At 41.5% G+C, this 21,881-nt stretch overlaps 1 protein-coding gene across 4 annotated transcripts in view; it reads left to right on the forward strand.

Annotated features, from left to right (window-relative positions):
- The window catches only part of HMGA2 (high mobility group AT-hook 2), a 178,756-nt gene that overhangs the window by 136,565 nt on the left and 20,310 nt on the right, over positions 1-21,881 (forward strand). For 2 of the 4 annotated variants that reach the window (XM_077338718.1, XM_077338719.1), the window contains 2 exons: positions 6,250-6,382; positions 12,547-12,579. In XM_077338718.1, coding sequence (XP_077194833.1) covers positions 6,250-6,382; positions 12,547-12,579 — 166 coding nt within the window. Of the gene's footprint in view, positions 1-6,249; positions 6,383-10,779; positions 10,901-12,546; positions 12,580-21,881 lie in introns of all 4 variants that reach the window. The other 2 variants (XR_013231205.1, XM_077338720.1) reach the window with 2 other exon arrangements.

Consider the following 21,881-nt stretch of genomic DNA (forward strand, 5'->3'; position numbering starts at 1 on the left):
CATATCCTAACTAATTAGCCACTGGCAGCCACCAAATTTGGAATTTCTTGTAATCACATACCCTGGATATTTTCCTGTCAAAACCCATGACATTACCCAAAACATTTTCCATCTTCTTATCACCCATTGCTAGTGGGTATTGCTGCAGTTTTAGGTGATGACTTAATAGGCTGATGTTATGTTTAAGACATAATGAGTAACTTGAAGAATCTGTCTTTTTGAAGGGAAAGTGTATGAAAGCACACACCCTACTGCTTCGTGCATATTATGAATTCTGCACTTGAATATTAGGTATCGTACAAACAAGAGATCCTTGATGCAGTAATTGAATGTTGCATATTTGATTATCCAAGCATTTTATAGAAAATCTGTTATTGTGGCTTGCAAAAGTATGCACTCACCATGGTGTTTACCCTGTTTTGTTGCATTACAACCTGGAACTAAGTTGGGGGGGGGGGCAGATAGCACTATTTGCACTTCACAACATGCCTACCAGTTTAAAGGCACAAAATCGTTTTTATTGTGACACAAACAGTAGTCAAGATAAAAAAACAAACAAACAGAAATCATGATAGTGCGTAAGTATTCATTGCTTAAAGAAAAGAATAAGAACACATGTTTGCCCTACTACGTGTGGCGGACTCTCCAAACAAATGGAAGAAAGTTCTCTGGTCAGATGAGACAAAAATCGAACTTTTGGGCCATGACCTATTATGCATGGCAGTAGCTGTGCCAGGCTGCTGCTGGGTCCTTGCATCAGGGTGGCATGCCCTGTAGCTTCCTGCATATGCACGTGGGAGGGAATACCCCAGCATATGCAGACTGCCTCATTATAGCACATGCGCACACAACGCCGGGGCTGGAAAGCCCAGTGTAATGCCCAGTGGCGGCAGGGGGCATGGGGTTCCTACCACACAATGGCAGGGGAGCGGCATGCCACTCTCCCACCAAGGTGGGGGGGAGCCCTGGCTGGCTCCACAGAGCTGACGGGGGTGTGGTGTCCCTGCACAGCGCTGGCCTGACCTAGCCCTCAATGGCACCTGTGGGATCTCAGGGAACCCAGGATAATCCGCGTTCCCTTACTGCAGGCCATCCAAAGACCCGTGTCTGGTCAGGGCTGGGCAGCAGCCAGGATGGCAGCAATGCCAGGCACAATCAGGGATTAGCCCCATAGCCCTGTCACCGCCAGCCCAGGCGTTCCGCCCCATGCATAATCAGTCCATGTGTGGCATAAACCCAACACTTCCCATCACCCCGAGAACACCATTCCTGAAGTGAAGCATGGAGATGTCTGCATCATACTGTGGGTATGGTTGTCATTGAGAGGGACAGGACAACTGGTTAGAACTGAATGAAAAATGGATAGCACTAAATACAGGGAAATTCTTGAATAAAACCTGTTTCAGTCTGCCAGGAATTTCAGACTGGGATGAAAGTTCAGATTCTAACAGGGCAATGATCATGAAGTTACACAGGAATGGTTTAAAGGGAAGAATGTTAATGTTCTGAAGTGTCCTAATCAGACCACAGAGTAGACCTACGGTAAATCCAATTGAGAATCTTTGGCATGACCTGAAGACTGCTGTACACCAATGCTGCCCATCTAACTTGAAGGAGTTGGAACAGTTGTACCTTGAGGAAAGGACAAAAATCCCAGTGGCTAGATGTGCTGAACTGATGGAGGCATGCCCCAAGAGACTTGCAGCTGTAATTGCAGCAAAAAGTGGCTTTTCAAAGCTTTGGTTTTGGGGGACAAATACTTATTCGCAGTCATGATTTCTGTATTTCTTGTCTTGAATACTCTTTGTGTTGCAATAAAAAATATTTTGCACCTTTAAACAGGTAGGTATGGGGTAAGAATCAAATAGTGCTAACTCCCTCCCCCCCCCTCCACCCAACTTAGTTCCAGGTTGTAATGCAACGAAACACGACAAACTCGGGGGGGGGGGGTGTTGAATACCACTGTAAATGGCTGAAAGTATTAGAGTGAAAGCCTTATAAGTGGTTGTAAAACATCCTAGCTTTGATCAGGTCCATCTCACACTGTTAGGGCAATGTAGTTTACCCAAGAGGCCAAGTGTATATCAGAGGGATCCTGCTTAGTAGTTATGGCAATAGTAGCAGATGCTCTGAACTGGTGCAACTTGGAAGAACTTAATAGAAGACTTATCTTCCATTCTTGGTATGATCTAACCTTTTGTAGAATTCAGGCTGAGTATAGTTAGCAGAATACAAAAAAGGGAAATGCAGGTTCCATATGTTTTTTAAGTTTTGAAAACTATGTTAGAGGGTGACTAATACATCTGTGAATGGATGGACAGAACATGCATATTGGGCTTTCTGCCACTTATTACATAAACATATAAGATTCTCTAGCTCTAATTTTATGAACTGATTGTGACAAAATACACCATTAATTTAAAATTATGATAATAACATAGATAATTAAGGAAAGTATAGTACAGTAATTTAATGTTAAGTATTTGTATTACCTTTGCTAGACACTGGAAGAAAAATTCTCTTTTAAGTAAAAAGGAGTGGTTAGATAAATTAAAAATACATTTTCTATTATTAAATTTACGACTTATTTTTAAAACCATTTTAAATAATATTGATGTTTGGAGGAAATGATTAATCAGATGGACAAATAATTATGGTTACATGAAATGCTCAAAGGCAGCAAAAAGTTTATTCATATTCTGCTTGTTTCGCTGAACTGTGAGCTAAAACACTGTATTTATAGCATGCTTATCTCACTATTTTCAGTTGGACATATTTTTATTGTGTATAGTACAAAAAATTTAAAATGGCAAGGATGATATTGTAAACCAAGAATTTTAAGTATTTGAGCAAGCATTTTATGGAAAATATCAGAAAGGTTTGCTGATGTGTTTTCTCTGACTTCAAGGCATTCAAGACAGAATAAGCATCAAATATACTGGCCGAACTACATGTTACATGAGTTCACCATGGAGACTAGCTGCCCCTACAGATAAAATAATTCTTCCCTTCTGCGATTTTGGTATGGGGAAAATGTTGCTGGGAGGGATACAGGGGTGCCTCGCTGCAAATTTGCGTAACTTGCAGTTTTGCCCTAAATTGGATGCAGGAGCAGATAAGATGATTAGTTAGTGGCTTGAGATTAATTGTTCAGGGTTTTTAAAATTCAATTCGGTTTCAACACTAGTGGCCCTAAGAAAGTACAACAGAAGCAGCAGAATAATAGAGGATGCCTGAAGCAAGAGCATAAGAAAGTTTAAGCAAATAAAGGGAAAGTATGGTAACACAACACCACAGGTTTTGAGTTGTAGGTCTCCCAATTCAAAAGCAGCTCAGATTGCCAGTAACCAAAAATTGTTACCATATGGGTGTTGTTCCAGTATCCTATAGGGCATTAAGAAGGTCAGGTGGTGCATTGCAACTTACATTCTGACAGTTCCTGATATAAGAACTTTTAAGTCAAAGTAAAATATGCAATGATCTGCCAATTTTCCCTATTTTCCCCAGTATTGCTTCGTGATTGGTTTCCTGTTCTAACAGACACATAGGGAGGAATTAGCATCTCCAGTGAATAAAAAGTCATTATTTTTCTTCTTTACAAAAAATGCTGTCTTTGTTTTAAAGAAAATGATAAAAGGAAGTAACCAGCAAGGATTTCCTTCTGTATCTCAGAGATATTTCAGGTAGCAATAGCCTGTGTTACAGACTTCAGTATAAACCAGCTCTACAATTTATAGTAACAAATGTTTTAATGACAAGCTGACAAATTTAGAAAAAGAGATGACCATGCCCTACAATGATTTGTACCAGTGTTCCTTCTAGCCATGTACTCTCTACTTTGACTGACAGTGGCTCGCCAGAGTCCTAAGCAGAGTCCTTTCCTAGATCTGCTCCCTAAGATTCTTTGAACTGGAGATGCTAGGGACTGAACCTTGAACCTTCTACATTCAAACATGTAGTCTTTCCAGAAGCAATGACCCACCCTGTAACTTGTAGTTTCTTATAAAGTTTTAGCTGTTCAAGTCATGATAACTACTTTTGAGGTTAAATTGAGCTACATTGAAATTATATCTAATCTTTCTCAAAATATGGATGAACTAGAACTTAATAGGAGAAAGGAAAAAAGAAATATAATGTGCTGAGACAGACGATTTTTTGTAGGATACCCAAACACAAAATTGTCCCTTTATGAAGAATAGTTTTTAAATGGTCAGTGGCTATAAATCACTAAGGGAGTGCCTGCTTTTCCTAAATAGCCAATTAAAATGTGAAGACAGTGAATTAAACATAAATACAACCCTGTTAAGATGTAATGCATAACTCATTAGAAAGTATTCCTTAATATAGTGCATTAATAACATTGCATATGATAAAAATCCAATAATCCAATTATTATAAACATTTTAGGTTTTCCTACATGGAAAAAGTAGCAATAAGCCAAGAATGTTGATGTTGTGTGTAAATCATAACAAAAGAAAATAAAACATAATCCCCAGTAGTCTGTGTACCTGGTAGTTTTGAAACAAAACAGATTAATTTACCATTAGATCAAATAGTCTTAGGAAATTTTAAATGATAACGAGTGAGTTGCTATGATTACTGTAGCAGTCAAATATTTGGAAAACATTAAATCTAAACTCTAATATGCCCTAGTAGGCATTCAACTGGAAAAAATATTGTGGAGACTCATTCAAAAATAGTAATGGACAGCAGAGCAGAGAACTCTGAGCACAATTCAAGAAGACCTGAATTCGTCGACAAAAACGTTTTCAAGCAACATTTATGAATTGCTGAATGATTTAAATTACAGTGCTGGAATTATGTTAATAAGTGCCACCAGCAAGATTAAATATGGTATATGGTATAATCAAAATGAACAATGATATCAGTTATATATACTAAGCAATTATTTTGTGACAATCTGTGTATCAAATTCAAGAACATTTTTAATTCTTAACTAGTATTATATCCAATAGCTATAGGCATCCAGCATGAATTTTTATTATTTCCTTTTGAGCCATCTGAGTTCATGGTTGTTACCACACCTTGGCAAATGTGTGTGTGCATGTGTGTGTCTATTGCAAGGATAAAATGGAAAGCTGCCCATTGGTGGAAGGGTAGATCATATAAATAATTTGATGTGTTTGGCCTCCAATTTAGTCTGCCGTATCTGATTGTAAAGACTTGTCTATGTAGAAATAGTATGTTATACTCAGGTCCCTAAGAAAAGGCAGTACATGTTCCTGTATGGTTTGATGTGGGAAAGCCCTGGTGAAGCCTCCATAAATGACAATGTGTCTTGCACTGTCACTAATACCTTAAATGAGATTATCTAAATTGAAATTGTAAATTGTTAACTAGAAGAAACAGTGCAAGGGAGAATATGTTTTGGATCCTGAAAGTATAATTAATCTCAGAGAAGCTTCCAATCTAGATTGAGCCAGGTCCATCTTTACACATAGGATATTTTTCAAAAGATCCATCATCAAGCCAAACAGAAGTTGTAGTTTGTGGAAGCTTTATCACCTTCTTAAAACAGTCAAGTGAAATCTGCATCTTATTCTCATGGCTGCTTTACATGTTGGCTTTGAAAGACATAGGTGAGTTCTCAGCAAGTGCCCTGTGCCTAAAGATTTGTGAAATTACCATGTCAGGAAAAAAATAGCTTGGAACATTTTTCAGAAGGCTTCCATCAGCAGCACAGGACAACTTTTCTGTTTCTCCCTTCCCCCAGCATGAGGGAAGAGAGCATTTGGAACTGCAACAGGAGGAGAGTAAGGAAGTTTTACTATTAAATCCTTCCATCAGCATAAATGCTCCATAGAATCCGGCTTATAATATTTGTTTCTTAGGGGAAACTATTTTTAGATGGGGGGAAATCCATAAAGTCACTTTAAGATCAATTCTTTCCACAAAAACTGTGTTCTGACATTTTCTTTTTGAATATTCAGAAAAGGGTCAGGAGAGCACACTTTTGTCTTTCATAACTCAGAAATATACCTGAATATCAGCACTGTGATGTTTTTCCTGAGTTTTCTCTGACCTTGTTTAGCTTGAGGAACAACACTGTGATGGTCAATTGTGGATCAATTTCATGTTTTTATCAATAGGTTGATTATCTCAGTTCCCCTCCTAAGTTTGTAGACCGTATGACCCAACACACCCTCTGATATTCTCCAACTGGAGAGCTGAGGAATTGTCCCCTTTCCCTTCCCTTGTCATAACTACAGCTTTCTCTACCATTGGCAGTGGCTGCCCAAGCTCCAGTCCTGGCTGCCATACGAACATGCACACCTCAATAAGGAAACATGGCAGCCAGGAAGCAGACACCAGCAGCCTCTTCGTAAATGCAGAGAACAGCAAATGGTCCCTGAGGTGAAAGGTAATTTCTTTGTTTGTTTATTTAAAATATTTCTATACCATTTTCCCTAGTTAACAACATCATTAAAAGTATACCAACAATGAATAAAATCACCAAAATACTATCATATAAACAAGTCAAAATTATGAAGCAACAATGACAAAAAAAGCCCAACTTTATTGAGCCAAATACCAGAAAAAGAAAAAAATTGCATTCCTTAGTACTCTTTAGGAAATTATTCCAAAGAATAGGAACTACCACTAAGAAGATTCTGTTCTTGTGTGGAGTGATGCACCATCCAAAGACACATCTGGGCTCATAAAGGGAAAGAGTTTTTCAGATATCTTGGTCCCAGGCCATAAAAGGCTATGCAGATTAAAACCAGCACTTTGACTTGAGTGCAGGAGCAAACTGGTAAATGGTGTAATTAATAAATAATTAGGCCTGAAAGTTGGAAAAAGCCCAGAAGAGTGTAACAAGGGCAAACATGTCTTGATAAAGCCTGTACACCACTAAATGTAAGTGAAAAAATGCACTTCTAAACAGCAGTTCTAATTTGCTTTTCAGAAAATAGGCTTGGGTCCATACATATCCGTAAGATCCTCACTTCATTGAGCAATAAAAATTTTAAATCCATCCCTTCTATGACATTCCTTTTCTCTGTTGGCTGAACTCGTTTCAGTTTGTGCACTCTCATCCATAACTACAGAGACAGACAGTTCCAGCGGTTTCATTAACGTAACAAAGAGCTGGCGTCATCAGCTTGTTGGTGCTATCCTGCCTGAAAGCTGTGGATGGGGACACTCACTATTGTATAATGAATACTGGTAATGTCACCACGCACTTTTCTATTCTAGAGAACAAATCCCAGGAAAATTATTATGGTCCAGTTCTGGACAAAAAAAAAGAGTTTAAAAACTGGTGCAACAACAGCAAAAAAAACACCTTATTTTAGTGCAGATATTTCATAAATCTTGGAAATATTAATTTACTTTAATGAGCTTTTTCACTGGAATACACTCTGAGTCCAGAAAGAGTACCCATGGAATCACATTTGGGAATAGTTCTCCTCTGTATAAACTTTGTAAAGTAAAAGTAATGTTCCAAGAGGTGAAATGTTTTCTTCAGTGCAGTCACATTAGAGTGTATGGGTTCTTCGATAAAACTAAGTCCAGGAGAATTTAGGAGGCTAGATTCATAAATCCTTTGCTATCATTTGAATGATCCTATTCGTATCATTGGTATTAAAATCTGTACCCTTTACCAAATGCAATAAAGGGGAGGGGGGAATTCCACATATTTTGCCAAAATTTCCCACAGGTTACTTTTGTCTTGGTTTATTAGCCTATGCAATTTACTGTGAAATTTTCTTGGCAATATCAAATATTAGGATGCCTTCCAGATACTTATGACTCTTATGTTCATAAATCCCACAGTGGCTAGTTAATTCCAAACATGAGGTACAGAAAGCTGGAATCATAACTTTTTGTTCCAGAGACTGGGGCAATACTTCTTCAGTAAAAGCACAAACTCCAGTAACAGCCTAGTTCAATAAACTGTCCATGTAACAGAAATATAGTTAACTGAATTTTAGGATTGGCAGAAGACCAGGGTATCAGATATCCCTCCCTTTCCATGAATCATTCACACCTTCCTTTGTCTATGGACATGCAGTATCGCCAATCTGAGTACATGCCGCACAAACTTGATTTTTTAAAAAAAAATTATACATGCACTGCCATTGATGTCTCCTCTTCCTGCCTGTCTTTTAATTACTCCTTGAAACAGGCATTTGGAAAGATTTTTACAAATGTGGATTGAGTTCCACAGAAAATTCCTGCTAATGGAAGGAATGGATGATGTTACTGGGATCCCCTTTCCTCCAGGATCACCACTGGGGATCATATGATTGTTCTTTGATTGATTCCGCATGGGGCAAAAAGGCTAGGCTGGTGCTCATATGGAAGCGGAGCTAATCCCCACTTCCACACAATGTTGGAACTGACCCAGCCCCATCCAGGCCCTCTGTTGCCACATGGCAAAGGAATGTAGATATTTTCACCTTCCCTCTTTCACCATGGGTGCCATTGGTGGCCATACCGGAACAGGCCTGCGTGGATAGGGAAGAGCCTGGCCTTCAAGGCCGGCTCCTCCCTGGCTACGGCATCCCAGCAGGGACAAAAAATGCCCCAATCAGCTCCTCAGTACTTCACGGCATTATTATTATTATTATTATTATTAATAATAATAATAATAATAATAATAATAATAATAATAATAATAATAATTTGCATGGTGGGATTGTGTTGTTATGTAATCCTAGCTTTGTGCAAATAAAAAGAAAACCCCGCTACCCCACACAGGTGGAACCTTTCCACCCCGGCTGCATTGTGCGGATCTGAGCTGAAAATTCCCTACATTAATCTGATCATTTTAGCCAAAATATAATTTCAGTTTCATATCATCTGATAGAGATCTGGTCAAGTTTAATGACCTAGATTACTGAGATAACATACATGAAGTGCTTTGGGAAAGTGCTGCATAATATGAAATGTTATTATAATTGCACAATGTTCTCTGTGTTGTCCTTGGACCAGTGAGTCCATCTCATTCAGTATGCTGTCTCACATAGTGGCAAATCAGTTCCTCTGGGTAGCCAACAAAAGGGCATGGAGGCTGAGGCTTTCTTCTGATGTTGTTTCCTAGAACTGGGTAAATAGCCCGTTTGAATCCAGATTTTATCTCAGAATCTGTACAAAACGTTTCTTGCTTCTACATATGTTGATATCCCAGAGGCATTCAGCAGAAAAGAAGGTTGAACATGGAGCGAGATTTGACAAGGCCCAGGACCCTGTCCCCATCTTCAGTTCTTTTCTTTGACAAGGCCTTTTCCCTTTCAAATCTCTCTATCTCTTTTCTCTCCCGCCTGCAAATTGAGCCAAGAGCCTGGCCTGCATTGGAATGTTCTGGCTGTAGTTATTACAAAAGGAAGCAATTTAAGCTTCTTCCTCAAATAGCTGAGTGTTAAGCTACAGTTCAGCAAAGATTATATACAAATATGCAAATTCGTTGAGTCAGTTTGACTCTCTCCCCCCACACACACACACACACACACTCCTGCTCCTTGCCTGTTCACAATGCTTTTCTACCTACACGTTAAATATAATTGTAAAGGCATAAAGGCATTTATGGTTACAGTTCATTGTGTTTGGGTTTTTAAAATCTTAGTTGGCAGCTTTTTCAGTATTTAGTTATATCGCATGGGATTGCCTCACACAGGGACCGTTTATGCACTGGAGGTTTCATGCCGGGCTGCAGGCTGGAGTTTTAGTCATGGCAGGTTGCCCCACCTCTTCCTGCACCCACATGGGGGAGCATTTGGCCTGGTGCACATCATCCACCCCCTATCTGTCCTCCTGATAGGGGGATGGGGCAGTGAAGTTCCCAGTGCATAAACGGTCAGGGAGATGCAATCTTTGATAATTCTCCCTGAATATCAATGACAAACCTTGAGCTATTCAGATTCTCCATCCACAAAGTCCTTTGGGATCTGGGTGTTGCTGCAACATGGCTGTACATTTAAAAAAACCTTGCTCCTTTTAATAATGTCAACCATTAGCACTCCTTCGGCCTCCTTTCCCTTCCCTGCCAATTACACCTGTACACATGTTTACTCCCAAACCACATCAAACCCACAGACATTCTTGCAAGCTGACTCGTTTCTACTGCTCAGAAATCCCCCTATTTCTTGGCTGACTACCCTGCATTCATGTGACTCCAGCACACTGCTGCTCAATGAAATCCTCTGAAACAGCTGCCAACTCACCAAATTTTCCATGAATTAGGTCCTGACACTTCAATGAGAGGAAAGACAATGTCTGAAACGAGGCCAGCCCTGGCTCACTGCCTAGTATGTGTCACAGTAATTCTTCTAGCTGCCCTTCCACACAGCACTTCATACTTTACAGACCACCAAGCAGATCCCAGAATACTTTCAATGCTGTTTGGGGTTGGAGTTGCCAGTATGTTTTCTCAGCCTTTGGCACTCAGTGGCTCCAGACTAGACCAAAAGTTTTTCTGAGTGTTTATTTTGGTTTGTTGTTATTTTCATGAATGGCTGCAGAAGAAGAGTCTCATTGAACCGAGGCACAATAGGGTGGCCATTCATTTTTTTTAAAGCCAATGGAAGATACAGTACTTTGGACGATGGGATATAGATGAAGGCTTACAGAAATCTCCCCCCAACCCAGGTTCTTTGCTATCTGCAGCTGCGCTCTCTCAGTAAGCTAGGTGATGCTTTATGATTTTAAAAGTGTGGACATATGACATTAAGTACAATGGCTGATTAATTGTACTTCTATAAACCAGTTCTTCCTCTTTATTTACATTTTAATACTTCCCTGATGGTTTCATTTCAGCCTGAAAAAAGAGGTATGCCAACTGAAAGATCACTTGTTTTCATGTTTCCGTCAACAAGCTAAACCAGAAGATACCATCTCCATACTACTTAAGTGCTTTCAGGTTTAACAAGGGAAAATGGTATGGTTCAGATAAAGTTATTTTAGATTTAAAACAGGGAGGAGAATGCTCAAATTTAGTAAATTAACAGCTCTGTTGATATATGCCAATAGAGGATCTAACCCTTGATACACTGTACAGTAGAGGGGGAATTGTTTGGATTTTTATCCTGCTGAAATTACTAAAGCAAATTAAGATTAGTTGTGAATGAATGGGAGCTCTGTTTAAATAAGAGCTCTCCTTTTACAGTGCTGAGATTTATTCTGCAATTGTGTTGTGTCTCCTTCCATGATGGCAGTGAGCTGTTGTTTCCATGTATTTATTACCATGTCATTTTTCAGTATTTCCCAGAGTTTTTACTAAGGTCCTATTCAAATGTTATAGACCCCACATAGAGTCTAAAAAGATTTCCACAGGCTGACACTACACAGGGACTATAATACTGGAAAACACTTCACAGAAAGCCTTCTGACATATAGGACTCTGGAAAATATGATTTACACAGTTTGAAGTATCTATGTGGTGATTTTTAAAGAATATCAGGGGTGGGATCCAGCTAGCTTTTCTTGTCAGTGTTGCCCAATTCTTCTCTTTACTATAGCTCTTGATCCATATGCCTTTGGTTCATGTAGATCCTATGATGCCCAGCATAGCTTTTTGGTTCAAAGGTGATCCTTCCTCCCTTTCCCCCTGTGGAAAAACTGACTGAATCCCACCTATTGATTTTACATAAACCATAATGTTGTGGAGCTTTTCTGTGGATTGAACCATTGGCCAAGAACTGAAACTTCACTGTACAAGCTGTAATGAAATGTCTCCTACACCTATTCTTGGCAGCTTATTGAATGTAGAATTCAATGGGAGTTGAAGACTTTTGGTGACATGGCTATAAACTCACCCTTCAGTTTATTTGTTTTAAACCCAGCCCTAAAGTTTTCCTTGTATTTTGCTGCAAAGGATATCTTTATCTATAGTTATATATAATTATTTCCTTTGTTTATTCTCCATTCAAGAAGCTGCACATTCTTTGGGATAGGCAATTCTGGAATATTCCAAAGGGAAACTTCTTATTCAAAAGCCCACTGTATTTTAGTCTACATTTTTAGAATGGAAAGAAAATTTGAATTCAAACTTTATAAAAGACTTCCCACTCAGGGTCCAAATGCAAAGAATACATAGGAATTCTTTAGAACAGAGTGATGTATGCAGCAACTGTAAACTTATCGCTTTAATTTCTGTAACACATATGCATATATTACTACATTTTTAACATGCATCTGTATTTTCTTCTGTAATACTATAAGAAACAACAAGATATTATGTACAAGTGTACTCTGTGTACTTCTGGCATCCATCTAAAAATAATGTATAAATGAAATTTATTGCACGCAACTACATAGAGATCATGCAAATAATTTCTAGCTTGCCAATTATATTAGTCATTATTCATACAGACCTCAGTGTTGTGAAGGTTATCAGTTCCGAATTCATAAGTTTGATGCAATGGAAAGATAAAATGTGTTGTTCTCAACATATCCCTAGAAAAGGATATTTGTACTCTCTTTTAAATCTCTTGCCTATTTTGTAGATATTCAGTGAAATCAGGAGCTTGAAAAATGCTTGTTCTGATACTTTTCTTTTCTTTCTTTCTTTTTTTTTGGGGGCAGCCACAACAGGTGGTCCAGAAGAAGCCAGCTCAGGTAAGAAATGAATATGCAAGTTATTTAGATCAGTGGTCCCCATCCTTTTTCAGGCTGGGGACTGGCGGCAGCAAGGAGGGCGATTGCCCGGCTGCACATGCCGTGCATGCACGGCTGTGCATGTGCCATGCATGACCGAAATCGCGCATGCATGTTTCTGTCCGTGCATGTGCGCATGCACGGCCTGGCCACGCATGCGCAATGTGTGTGTGCGGCCCTGCTTCCCTCTCCCCCCCTCCCACAGTAAGAAGCTTGCCAGGCTGCAAGCTTGCGGCCTGGGAAGTTTTTTACTGCGGGGGGGGCGGAGAGTGGGAGCCGCGACCCGGTGCCGGGCCACAGCCCGTTGGTTGGGGACCACTAATTTAGATAATGCAAAACTCAGTAACTTTTGAACACTTGCAGAAACTGTATGACAATAAAATTATGTTTGGGGAACTGAAACATGTGTTTTGCTGCTAATCAAGATGATTTTACACAATAAAGACTTTCATACTGCCTAAGACAACTTTCATGAATTATAGCCCATTTTGCCAGAGTATTGTGTTAAGGAGAGTTCAGTTCAAACTTTATTACAATCATTCAGACCAAGTTAATGTTAAGGAGAGTATTTTCATATACCTTTTCAATATATATCTATAGATATAGGTGAATGTGGAGTTTACTGGTTTTGAGAACAGAATCTGGGAATAGTAGTTATTCTGTGTTAATTAATGTGAAGTACAAGATGAGTTCTCACTCTGTGTATGTGTAAGAAAGAAACAGGGAGACAGAGACAGAGACAAGTTACTGATGTTCAGAATAAAAGTTGGGAGTTCTTTTGGTGTCCACTGTGAATGAAGATTAGTCAACTAAGTGAAATTTTTGGAGCTTTATATTATTATATATAAGCAAAATGTTTGAGCTGAAATTTCACTCCATACTTTTGTATTGTTTTCCCTCCCTCAGTGTGATGGTTGGGGCACTACTAAATGCAAATTGCAGCACAATAGATTGTACCAAAACCAAACAAACAAATAGTAGTTGCCCTTGGTAAACAGAAGCATGCATTATTTCAAAAACGTAATTAATGAAATAATTAGGGAAAGGAATTGGAATATTTTCTGGCCTCTCAGCCCTCTTAGAGCAGTTTATTACAGATGTGCTGCTCAGTACCTATCCTTAAGATTCCTGATCAGGAATGTAGGCTGTAATCAAGAAGGTATCTCTACCCTGTGCCTTGGACCCTTCCAGGCAGAGAAAAGAAGACATGCTTTCTCTGTAGCTGACCTTAGATCCCCTCCCTACCGGTGATTCCCCCTTCACTGTGCAAAGTGCCCACTGAGGCCTCTGCAGGCTTCACCGAGCCTTTTACGACTGATGGCAGGAGGGGAGGGCTCCCTGCTGGCCCTTTCTTTTTCCCTGCTCCACAAGGCACCTGTCCAGGCCTGTCCCGGGATGTGGGGGGGGGCTAGTGCCCATTGTATTGTCATATACAGTGGGCTTTGCTGCTAGCAAAATCATACAATAATGCAGGCTGGAAATTAACAGAGTATGAGCTCATGCGGGCCTTCTAATCTGAGTTGTCTAAGGAAATAGTGATAAATTATATAAACACTAGGGGCAAAGCCCGTTGTATCCAGGAATACAACGGGCGCTAGAACTTGACGGTGGGAAGAGGAAGGGGAGGAGTTGTCCAGTCTGTAAGGGCATTCAATATCATTTCCCTCCATTCAACATCATTTCCCTTCTAGTCCCCCTGCCCTAATACACATGGGGTAGTCACAATACACAGGTGCCCACCCTGCTTCTTCTGTCTTTCACAGATGCTTCTTAGAAGAAGAAGAGCTGGATTTTTGTACCCTGCTGTTTACTACCCAAAGGAGTCTCAAAGTGGTTTACAAACACCTTTTTCCTTTGTCTCCCCACAACAGACAACCTGTGAGGGATGTGGGGCTGTGAGAACTGGGAATGGGCCGCAGTGACTCAGCAGGCCTCTGGTGTCTCAAAGCAGTTTCCAATCGCCTTCCCTTCCTCTCCCCATAGCAGACTCTCTGTGAGGGTGGTGGGGTAGAGAGCCTCACTTGGAAGTTGTCAACCCTAAGAGGAGGTCCCTCTGTGCACAGCAGTCTTGACCTTAGTCAGGTTTGTGCACACCTAGGTAGTGTGGAATTCCAGAAGATGAACCTACACCAATCTGGCAACCTTACCTACTCTCTGCAATGTTTTCTTGACCTGAAATAGGTCAGGGGGTGCTAGGTAGCTGCGGGGCCCCACTTTTGAGGCTTCACTTTCAGATTTCAAGGAATATGTTCAGACCAGGGACAGCCAACTTCCAGGTGGGGCCTGGAATTGCTGCTCATCTCCAGACTATACAGACCAGCTCTGCAGGAAAAAATGGCTACTTTGTAGGGGTGACTGTGTAGCATTGTATCCCCCTGAGGTTTAGGGATGCCAGCCTCCATGTGGGGTCCGAGAATCCCCTGGAAGTACAGCTCATCTCTAGGAAGTTAGGCTGAAGGGAAAGCTCTCTCCCCTCAAAAGGAATGCACGTGGCCCCAGAATCCACTTAGTTGCTTGGCTGGTAATGTCTGCCCTTCTGAAGCCTCAGACCTACTGCTGGCAACTGCAGTCTCTGTTGTCTGGAAGGCCAAATCGTTGCCTAATAAAAGTGAATCACCTAGTCCACCCCCCCAAAGTCTCCCTGTCTACATTCCTGTAAAGCTAACTACACTTGAAATTCTGGACCACTTATGTCTTTGAGTTCATAGGAGTTTTTATTTACCAGGCCGAGCTTGAAAAAAGTTACTTTAGTTCCCATGTCTCTCTAGCCATTTACTTGTTCACTATTTACAGTTTCAGGCTGTAAATATTCTTTATTTAGATCTTCCTGAACTTTCCAGGACTGATATTGGTCTGTCTGTCTGTCCCTCTGCACCCCAAAATTCAAACAGTTGCTAGTAAGGGTCAGCTAAAGTCCTTAGGTGGGCGGGCCCTCAACCAGGGCCAGGGATTTTTCGGTCCTGGCCCCTACCTGGTGGAATGAGCTCCTGGGTGATCTGCGGGCCCTGAGGGATTTGTCAGCTTTCCGCAGGGCCTGTAAAACGGAGCTCTTCCTCCAGGTCTATGATTGAGGCTGGGGTCAGCGAATCAGGGACATCGCTCCCCCCTAGGAGTTGGAGTGTACGCTACTCCCTTATCCTTTCCTCTTCACCTTTTTGATAATTGGGGGAGGGATGGGATTTTTAGCCGTCATGTTAGTAGATTGATGTTTTAATCGGAATTTTAATGGGGTTAGTTGTTGTAACCCGCCTCGAGCCTGTCGGGAGAGGCGGGAAATAAATATAATAATAATAATAATAATAATAATAATAATAATAATAATAATAATAATAATAATAATAATAAATAGCCCAGGAGGAACACACACGCAACTACTCCACCCCAGCCACCGTCGGCAAATCTCTACCTTCCTCTCTAGATCGCTGCTCATCTCTAGATTATACTAATCAGCTCTGCAGGCAAAAATGGCTACTTTGGAGGCCGGACTCTGAGGCATTATACAAGTTCAAGGCCCTCCCTCCAAATCTGCAGGAATATCTCCAACCCAGGGGCAGCCAACCTCCAGGTGGGACCTGGAGAGCTCCTGGAATTATCTGCAGAGTAGAAAGATCAGCTCCCCAGGCAGAAAAGGCTGCTATGGAGTTTGGACAGGGTTGAAGAGAAGAAACATTTAAGGCCTCCCACGCAGGTTGTTGTGGAGTTGAAACACTTGAAGCCTACTACACAGGGTTTTTGTGCAGATGAAACAGGAGGCGCAAGAAGAAGAAGAGTTGGTTCTTATATGCCACTTTTCCCTACCCGACGGAGACTCAAAGCGGCTTACAGTCGCCTTCCCTTTCCTCTCCCCACAATAGACACCCTGTGGGGTGGGTGAGGCTGAGAGAGCCCTGATATCACTGCTCGGTCAGAACAGTTTTATCAGTGCCGTGGCGAGCCCAAGGTCATCCAGCTGGTTGCATGTGGGGGAGCGCAGAATCGAACCTGGCATGCCAGATTAGAAGTCCACACTCCTAACCACTACACCAAACTGGCTCTCCTCTACAACAGCTTCCAGTCTCACCTGCACAAAAACCCTGTGTGGTAGGTGTAAAATCTGCAGAGAGTTGCTTGGCTGTTTCTTCCCTCCAGCAGCATGGTCAGCCAAAGCAGTATTTTAAGTGAGAAGAGGCTTTTTTGTGGCCCCCATGTCAGCCAACTGTTTGGCAGAAGGGGAAAGCTCCCCCCTCCCAAAGGAAGGCCCTCACCCTTGCCCTCATACTTCCCTGCGTTGATCTCGGAAATGCCTCCCTCCCCTCAGTCAGGGGCTGCGAGAGGCTGCTTCGCAGCAGGCCTGAAGATAGGGGTGAGGGAGAGCACTCATTAGCCTCCTGCCAACTCTGTCAGGATTCTGAGGCAAAGTGATGGATGTTACAGTTGGACATGATGTTAGGGAAGCCTTGTGCCGAAACGGGCTGGTACAGCCTGTCCAAGCTTCTGTTCCCATCCCCCTTGGCAGCCCTACTGACCTCCTCTCCCTGCGGTGGTCAGGGACAGACTGGCAGCGATGTCTCCAGATTGCTCATGGCTGAGCTGGGTGGGCGGGCCCTGTCAGAACTTTGGTCCAATGATTGGGCCAAAGTCCTAAGTGGGCATGACCTGTCTGAGGCTTTGTGCGTCCCAACTGGGTAGAGCTCTGGCTTGTCCTGGTAAGGGCCCAATCAGAATGCGCGAAGCACCTTCCGATTGGGCCCTCACCCGGACCGGCCCCGCCTGCTCTCAGCCCACTTAGCCCTTAACCAATTATGTATACCGCTCCCCGAGCGGTTTAAATATAGGGACTATACAGAAGTTCATGGAGGATCATGTAAATCTTATACTACATTCACAGGAATAATTTCCTTTTCCATCTGTTTCCTTCAAATACCTTCATAGATGGTTTTTCCATGTGGCATTATGGATTCAATTAGAAAAATATCCAAAGGAGACTTGGGGATGTTGTGTCCAAACATTGTAGTACTGACATATTGCATTGCAATTTGGGTCGGAAGACCTAGGTTATGCTAGATTCTTTTTCTAGCCCAAGAGCAAATTGCAAGTTCCATTAACAACCTTGAAAGGGAGAGCTGGAATCAGAAGCCAAAGAACAAATCCAAAAACAACTATTGATGTGAGGGGGCAGAGATGACAGGAAAGCCAAAAGTAAGCACACCCAATGAGTCCATCTAGTAGGCTGGAAGAAATTAATAGCATGAGCTTGGCGGAAAGCAAGTCAGCCACACAGATGTGAAAACTGTGGTTAAAAATTGGTGAGTTCTAATCGGGAGAACTAGGTTTGATTCCCCACTCCTTCACATGCAGCAGGCTGAGTGCTCTTGGGCTAGTCATAGATCTCTTAGAGTTCTCTCAGCCTTACCTATCTCACAGGGTGTCTGTTGTGGGACGAGGAAGGGAAAGATGTTTGTAAGCCACTTTGGGATTCCTTTGGGTAGTGAAAAGTGGGGTATATGTCATTTGTAGTCAGCCTTGAGTTTTAGAGGAAAAGCTGTGCTATCAAGAAAGCAAGTAAATAAATAGTGTAAAGGTATACACGTTTCTTCAAGATATTTTGAAATTTCCTGCTGGCATGTATGAATATCTGGTATCCTACCACAAGTTCACTATGGGACTTTGTGTCTTGGTATAAACAATTGTAGAGGCATTATGTAGAAGTACACATATATTCTCTCCAGTGACCCAAGAGGAAACTTCACCACCAAATACTAGAAGATATTTTAAAATTTCTTTCTGTTAGAGGAACATTAGCTTTTTATTATTAAGTGTTTGGGAGACAGACTATTCCAACCTAAACACATATCTAAATCCTTGGCCTTAGATGGATGCAGCTCTAATTAGGATGGAACTGAAAGTAGTCTACATGGAGGGGGGGGTTGCTATTATATGGAGTAGAGCAAGAGAGAGCTGATTTTTTGTACTTTTTACTACCTGAAGGAGTCTCAAAGCAGCTTACAATCACCTACACTTCCTTTCTCCACAACAGACAACCTGTGAGGTAGGTGAGCCTGTATGGCTCAGCTGGTACATGTAGAAGAGTGGGGAATCAAACCCAGTTCTCCAGATTAGAGGCCTCTGCTCTTAACTGCTGCACCAAGCTAGAGGAAGAAATGGCCATGGATGAGGATGAACCAAGGAAGCAGAAGGAAAAGCCCACAGTTATGGTCTGTTTCTCCATCTGATCCAGTCACATCCCAAGAGTCCCTGGGAAAATAATTATCCATTATTTTATCTTGAGTGTTCAAGCCAACCTGTGTTGCATTTCAGACATCATGGTAGGCTATCTGGGTGATATGAATTTATGCCTGCTATGCTCACTTTGATTTTATTTCAACAACACAGACTAGATGCACAGGGATGAAGGTCCATAGAACATTCATAAATTTACCCAACTAACCAGGCCTTCCTGACCTCCTATATCCAGTTCTGATATGTCTGGGTTCAAGATAGTTCAGGAAGTTTGTTGAGGAATTGTCCACACAGGTACCCTGCTTGAGCTGGCAAAAAAGATTGCCTAACAGGAGGACAGTTATGGACCAGCAAGGAGGATGCACACACATAATCTCTTGTTTGGCATGGAATTGTCCACAGCTTTATTTACACCCCAGCAGGAGTGTTGGCACACCCTGAGGAAAAACCTGTGCCACCTCAAGATCAGCGAACCATGAGGAAGGCCAGACCCAGTGGTGTGACTGGAGTTGCTGAGCGCTCAGCTCCCCATCTACTCTAACATAGATCATAAAGTCTGCAAAATATATATGGTAACAATCTTACAACATATCCATCAACTGTAATATAGACCACTAAGTTTGCATAACATATGGTAAAAGCTTGACAACTACCGTAATGACTTTTACAAACTTAACACTTGTTACAGGGTGGGTGGGTTAACCTACCTCGGGCTGGTCAAGGGGGACAAAGAGGCCTGAATTGCATGCGTGGCAATGGTCTGCGCGAGCCACGCCCATGCAACCTGGCCTCCCCGCATGCCCTCCTTGATGGCCCCACCCCCTGCCTCAGTAACCTAGCAGTAAGGGCGCAGTAGTATTAAAAAGCCTCTAGTTATTTAGTTCTAGCAACTTCAACATCCTTGCCAAGATACTCTTATTCTGACCTGAGGCAGTGGTTATAGAGCTCCTTTTTATTGTTAGGTTTATTGTTTCAGTTACGGTACCATCTGAAAGGGGGGGGTGAAACTGTTAGGATAGTAATGGCCTGGTTGAGAGGGGGCAGTGTGTGTGTGTGTGTGTGTGTGTGTGAGAGAGAGAGAGAGAGAGAAAATCAAAACATAAATAAACAAAGGCCAGTGGAAACCATCAAGTTTTTGCCAAAATACCAGAGCACAACCCAACATAGTTACATGATGATGATGATATCACTTCCAGGACATATCCTGCTCCCCGTAAGTTCTCACATCCCCCAGTTGCCAGAAGGAACCTGGTAACACTATCTTGAATGGAAAAATTACGCAGAGAGTTTATTCTGTCTGTGACTCCTATAGAACCTCTGGTGAAAGAAACTTCCAAAAAACGTCTCTTTGATTCAGCTCTTCTTGAGAACTGCACACCACTCTCTAACATTCTACATCATCAGAGTTAGATAATAAAGCAAATGATTATCTCTCAGCATCAACTCATTGATCCTGATAATCTGAATATTTTTCCAACTTCAATTTGGCATGAGAACAGTGTTAATCTTGTTCATCAATAGACTACATCTCTGTTATTTCTTTTGGGCCTCTCGGCAGTTTTCAGTGCCATTAAATATGTCGTCTTTTTTACTAGAAAAGGACTGAGAAGGATTATTCTGTGGTGTCTACAATCTCTTCTTTGAAAAAAGGTTCAGGAAATAGCAAGAGCCCACTACTCTGCCCTCAAGCTTTTTGGCCCATGGATTCTACAAGTTTTTATCTTGAAAAAGTGACAGTAGCCATTTCTATTGTTGGGGGTTTCCTTAGTATGTGGTTGATGGCCAGCTATAAACCAATGTCTGAAGTCAGTGTTGGGTTGAAGGAGTGTGAACAAAGTGGGAGTATGGTTGGTGGGTGGTATCTAACTTGTTTTAGGGTAGGGGAGTGATATTTAACTTGTTTTAGGTAGAATTCCTTCTGAAGACTCAGATGCACTGTTTGGTGCTTTCTTGGATATCCAGCTTTGCTTCTGGGTGTCCATATGGTATATATAATCAAAAGTATGATATTCTAGCATAAGCAGATATCCCACTAGAAGCCATATTTGTGCTAATCTGCCCTGGATTATGTATTTGCATAATACATATGCATAGGTGGCTTCCAGACTGTACAGTTGCAATGTACTCTATGCAATGTCTGTGAAAATCCATGGAAACATTTTCTGGTATAAAATGTGATGTTAACAGGAAGAAGACAGTTTGAGGATACTGACATCCAGATTTTTTCAAAGCACTAGGTGTGATCTTTACAATATAATAATAAATAATAAAATAATAAATGTGTATGTGCAGAAAAGCAGAGTTTGAATTTAATTTATAAGCTATCATGGATGCCTGAACAATTGTTCAAAATTGTATCACTATGAAATGGAGATAGCCCACTATGTCTGCTTACCATACCAGAGTCAGTGGCCCTCCAATATAACTGGAATTAGTACTGATTCAAATGGGTAGCCGTGTTGGTCTGAAGTAGCACAATAAAATCAGAGTCCAGTAGCACCTTTAAGACCAACAAAGAATAAATCTGATTTTAAGGAATGAGTACTAGTAGAGATAATATCCATCAGCTCAGGTATCATTTGAATACATTACTGGTGACAGTTTGTCAGCACTGTGTCATATTGGCAATTATGTGGAAGTAGAATCATAGAATAATAGAGTTGGAAGGTACCTCCTGGGTCATCTAGTCCAACCCCCTACACTATGCAGCCTCTCTGTCAGATGGCTATCCAGTCTCTGTTTTAAAATTTCCAAAGATGGAGAACTCACCACCTCCTGAAGAAGCCTGTTCCACTGAGAAACCGCTCTAACTGTCAGGAACTTCTTCTGGATGTTGAGACGGAATTTCTTTTGAATTAATTTCATCCCATTGGATCTGGTACATCCCTCCGGGGCAAGAGAAAACAACTCTGCTCCATCCTCTATATGGCAGCCTTTTAAATACTTGAAGATGGTTATCAAATCCCCTCTCAGACGTCTCCTCTCCCGGCTAAACAAACCAAGCTCCCCCAATCTTTCTTCATATGTCCTGGTCTCCAAACCCC

The sequence above is a fragment of the Paroedura picta genome, chromosome 5 (genome assembly GCF_049243985.1).
Source record: "Paroedura picta isolate Pp20150507F chromosome 5, Ppicta_v3.0, whole genome shotgun sequence".
NCBI lineage: Eukaryota > Metazoa > Chordata > Lepidosauria > Squamata > Gekkonidae > Paroedura > Paroedura picta.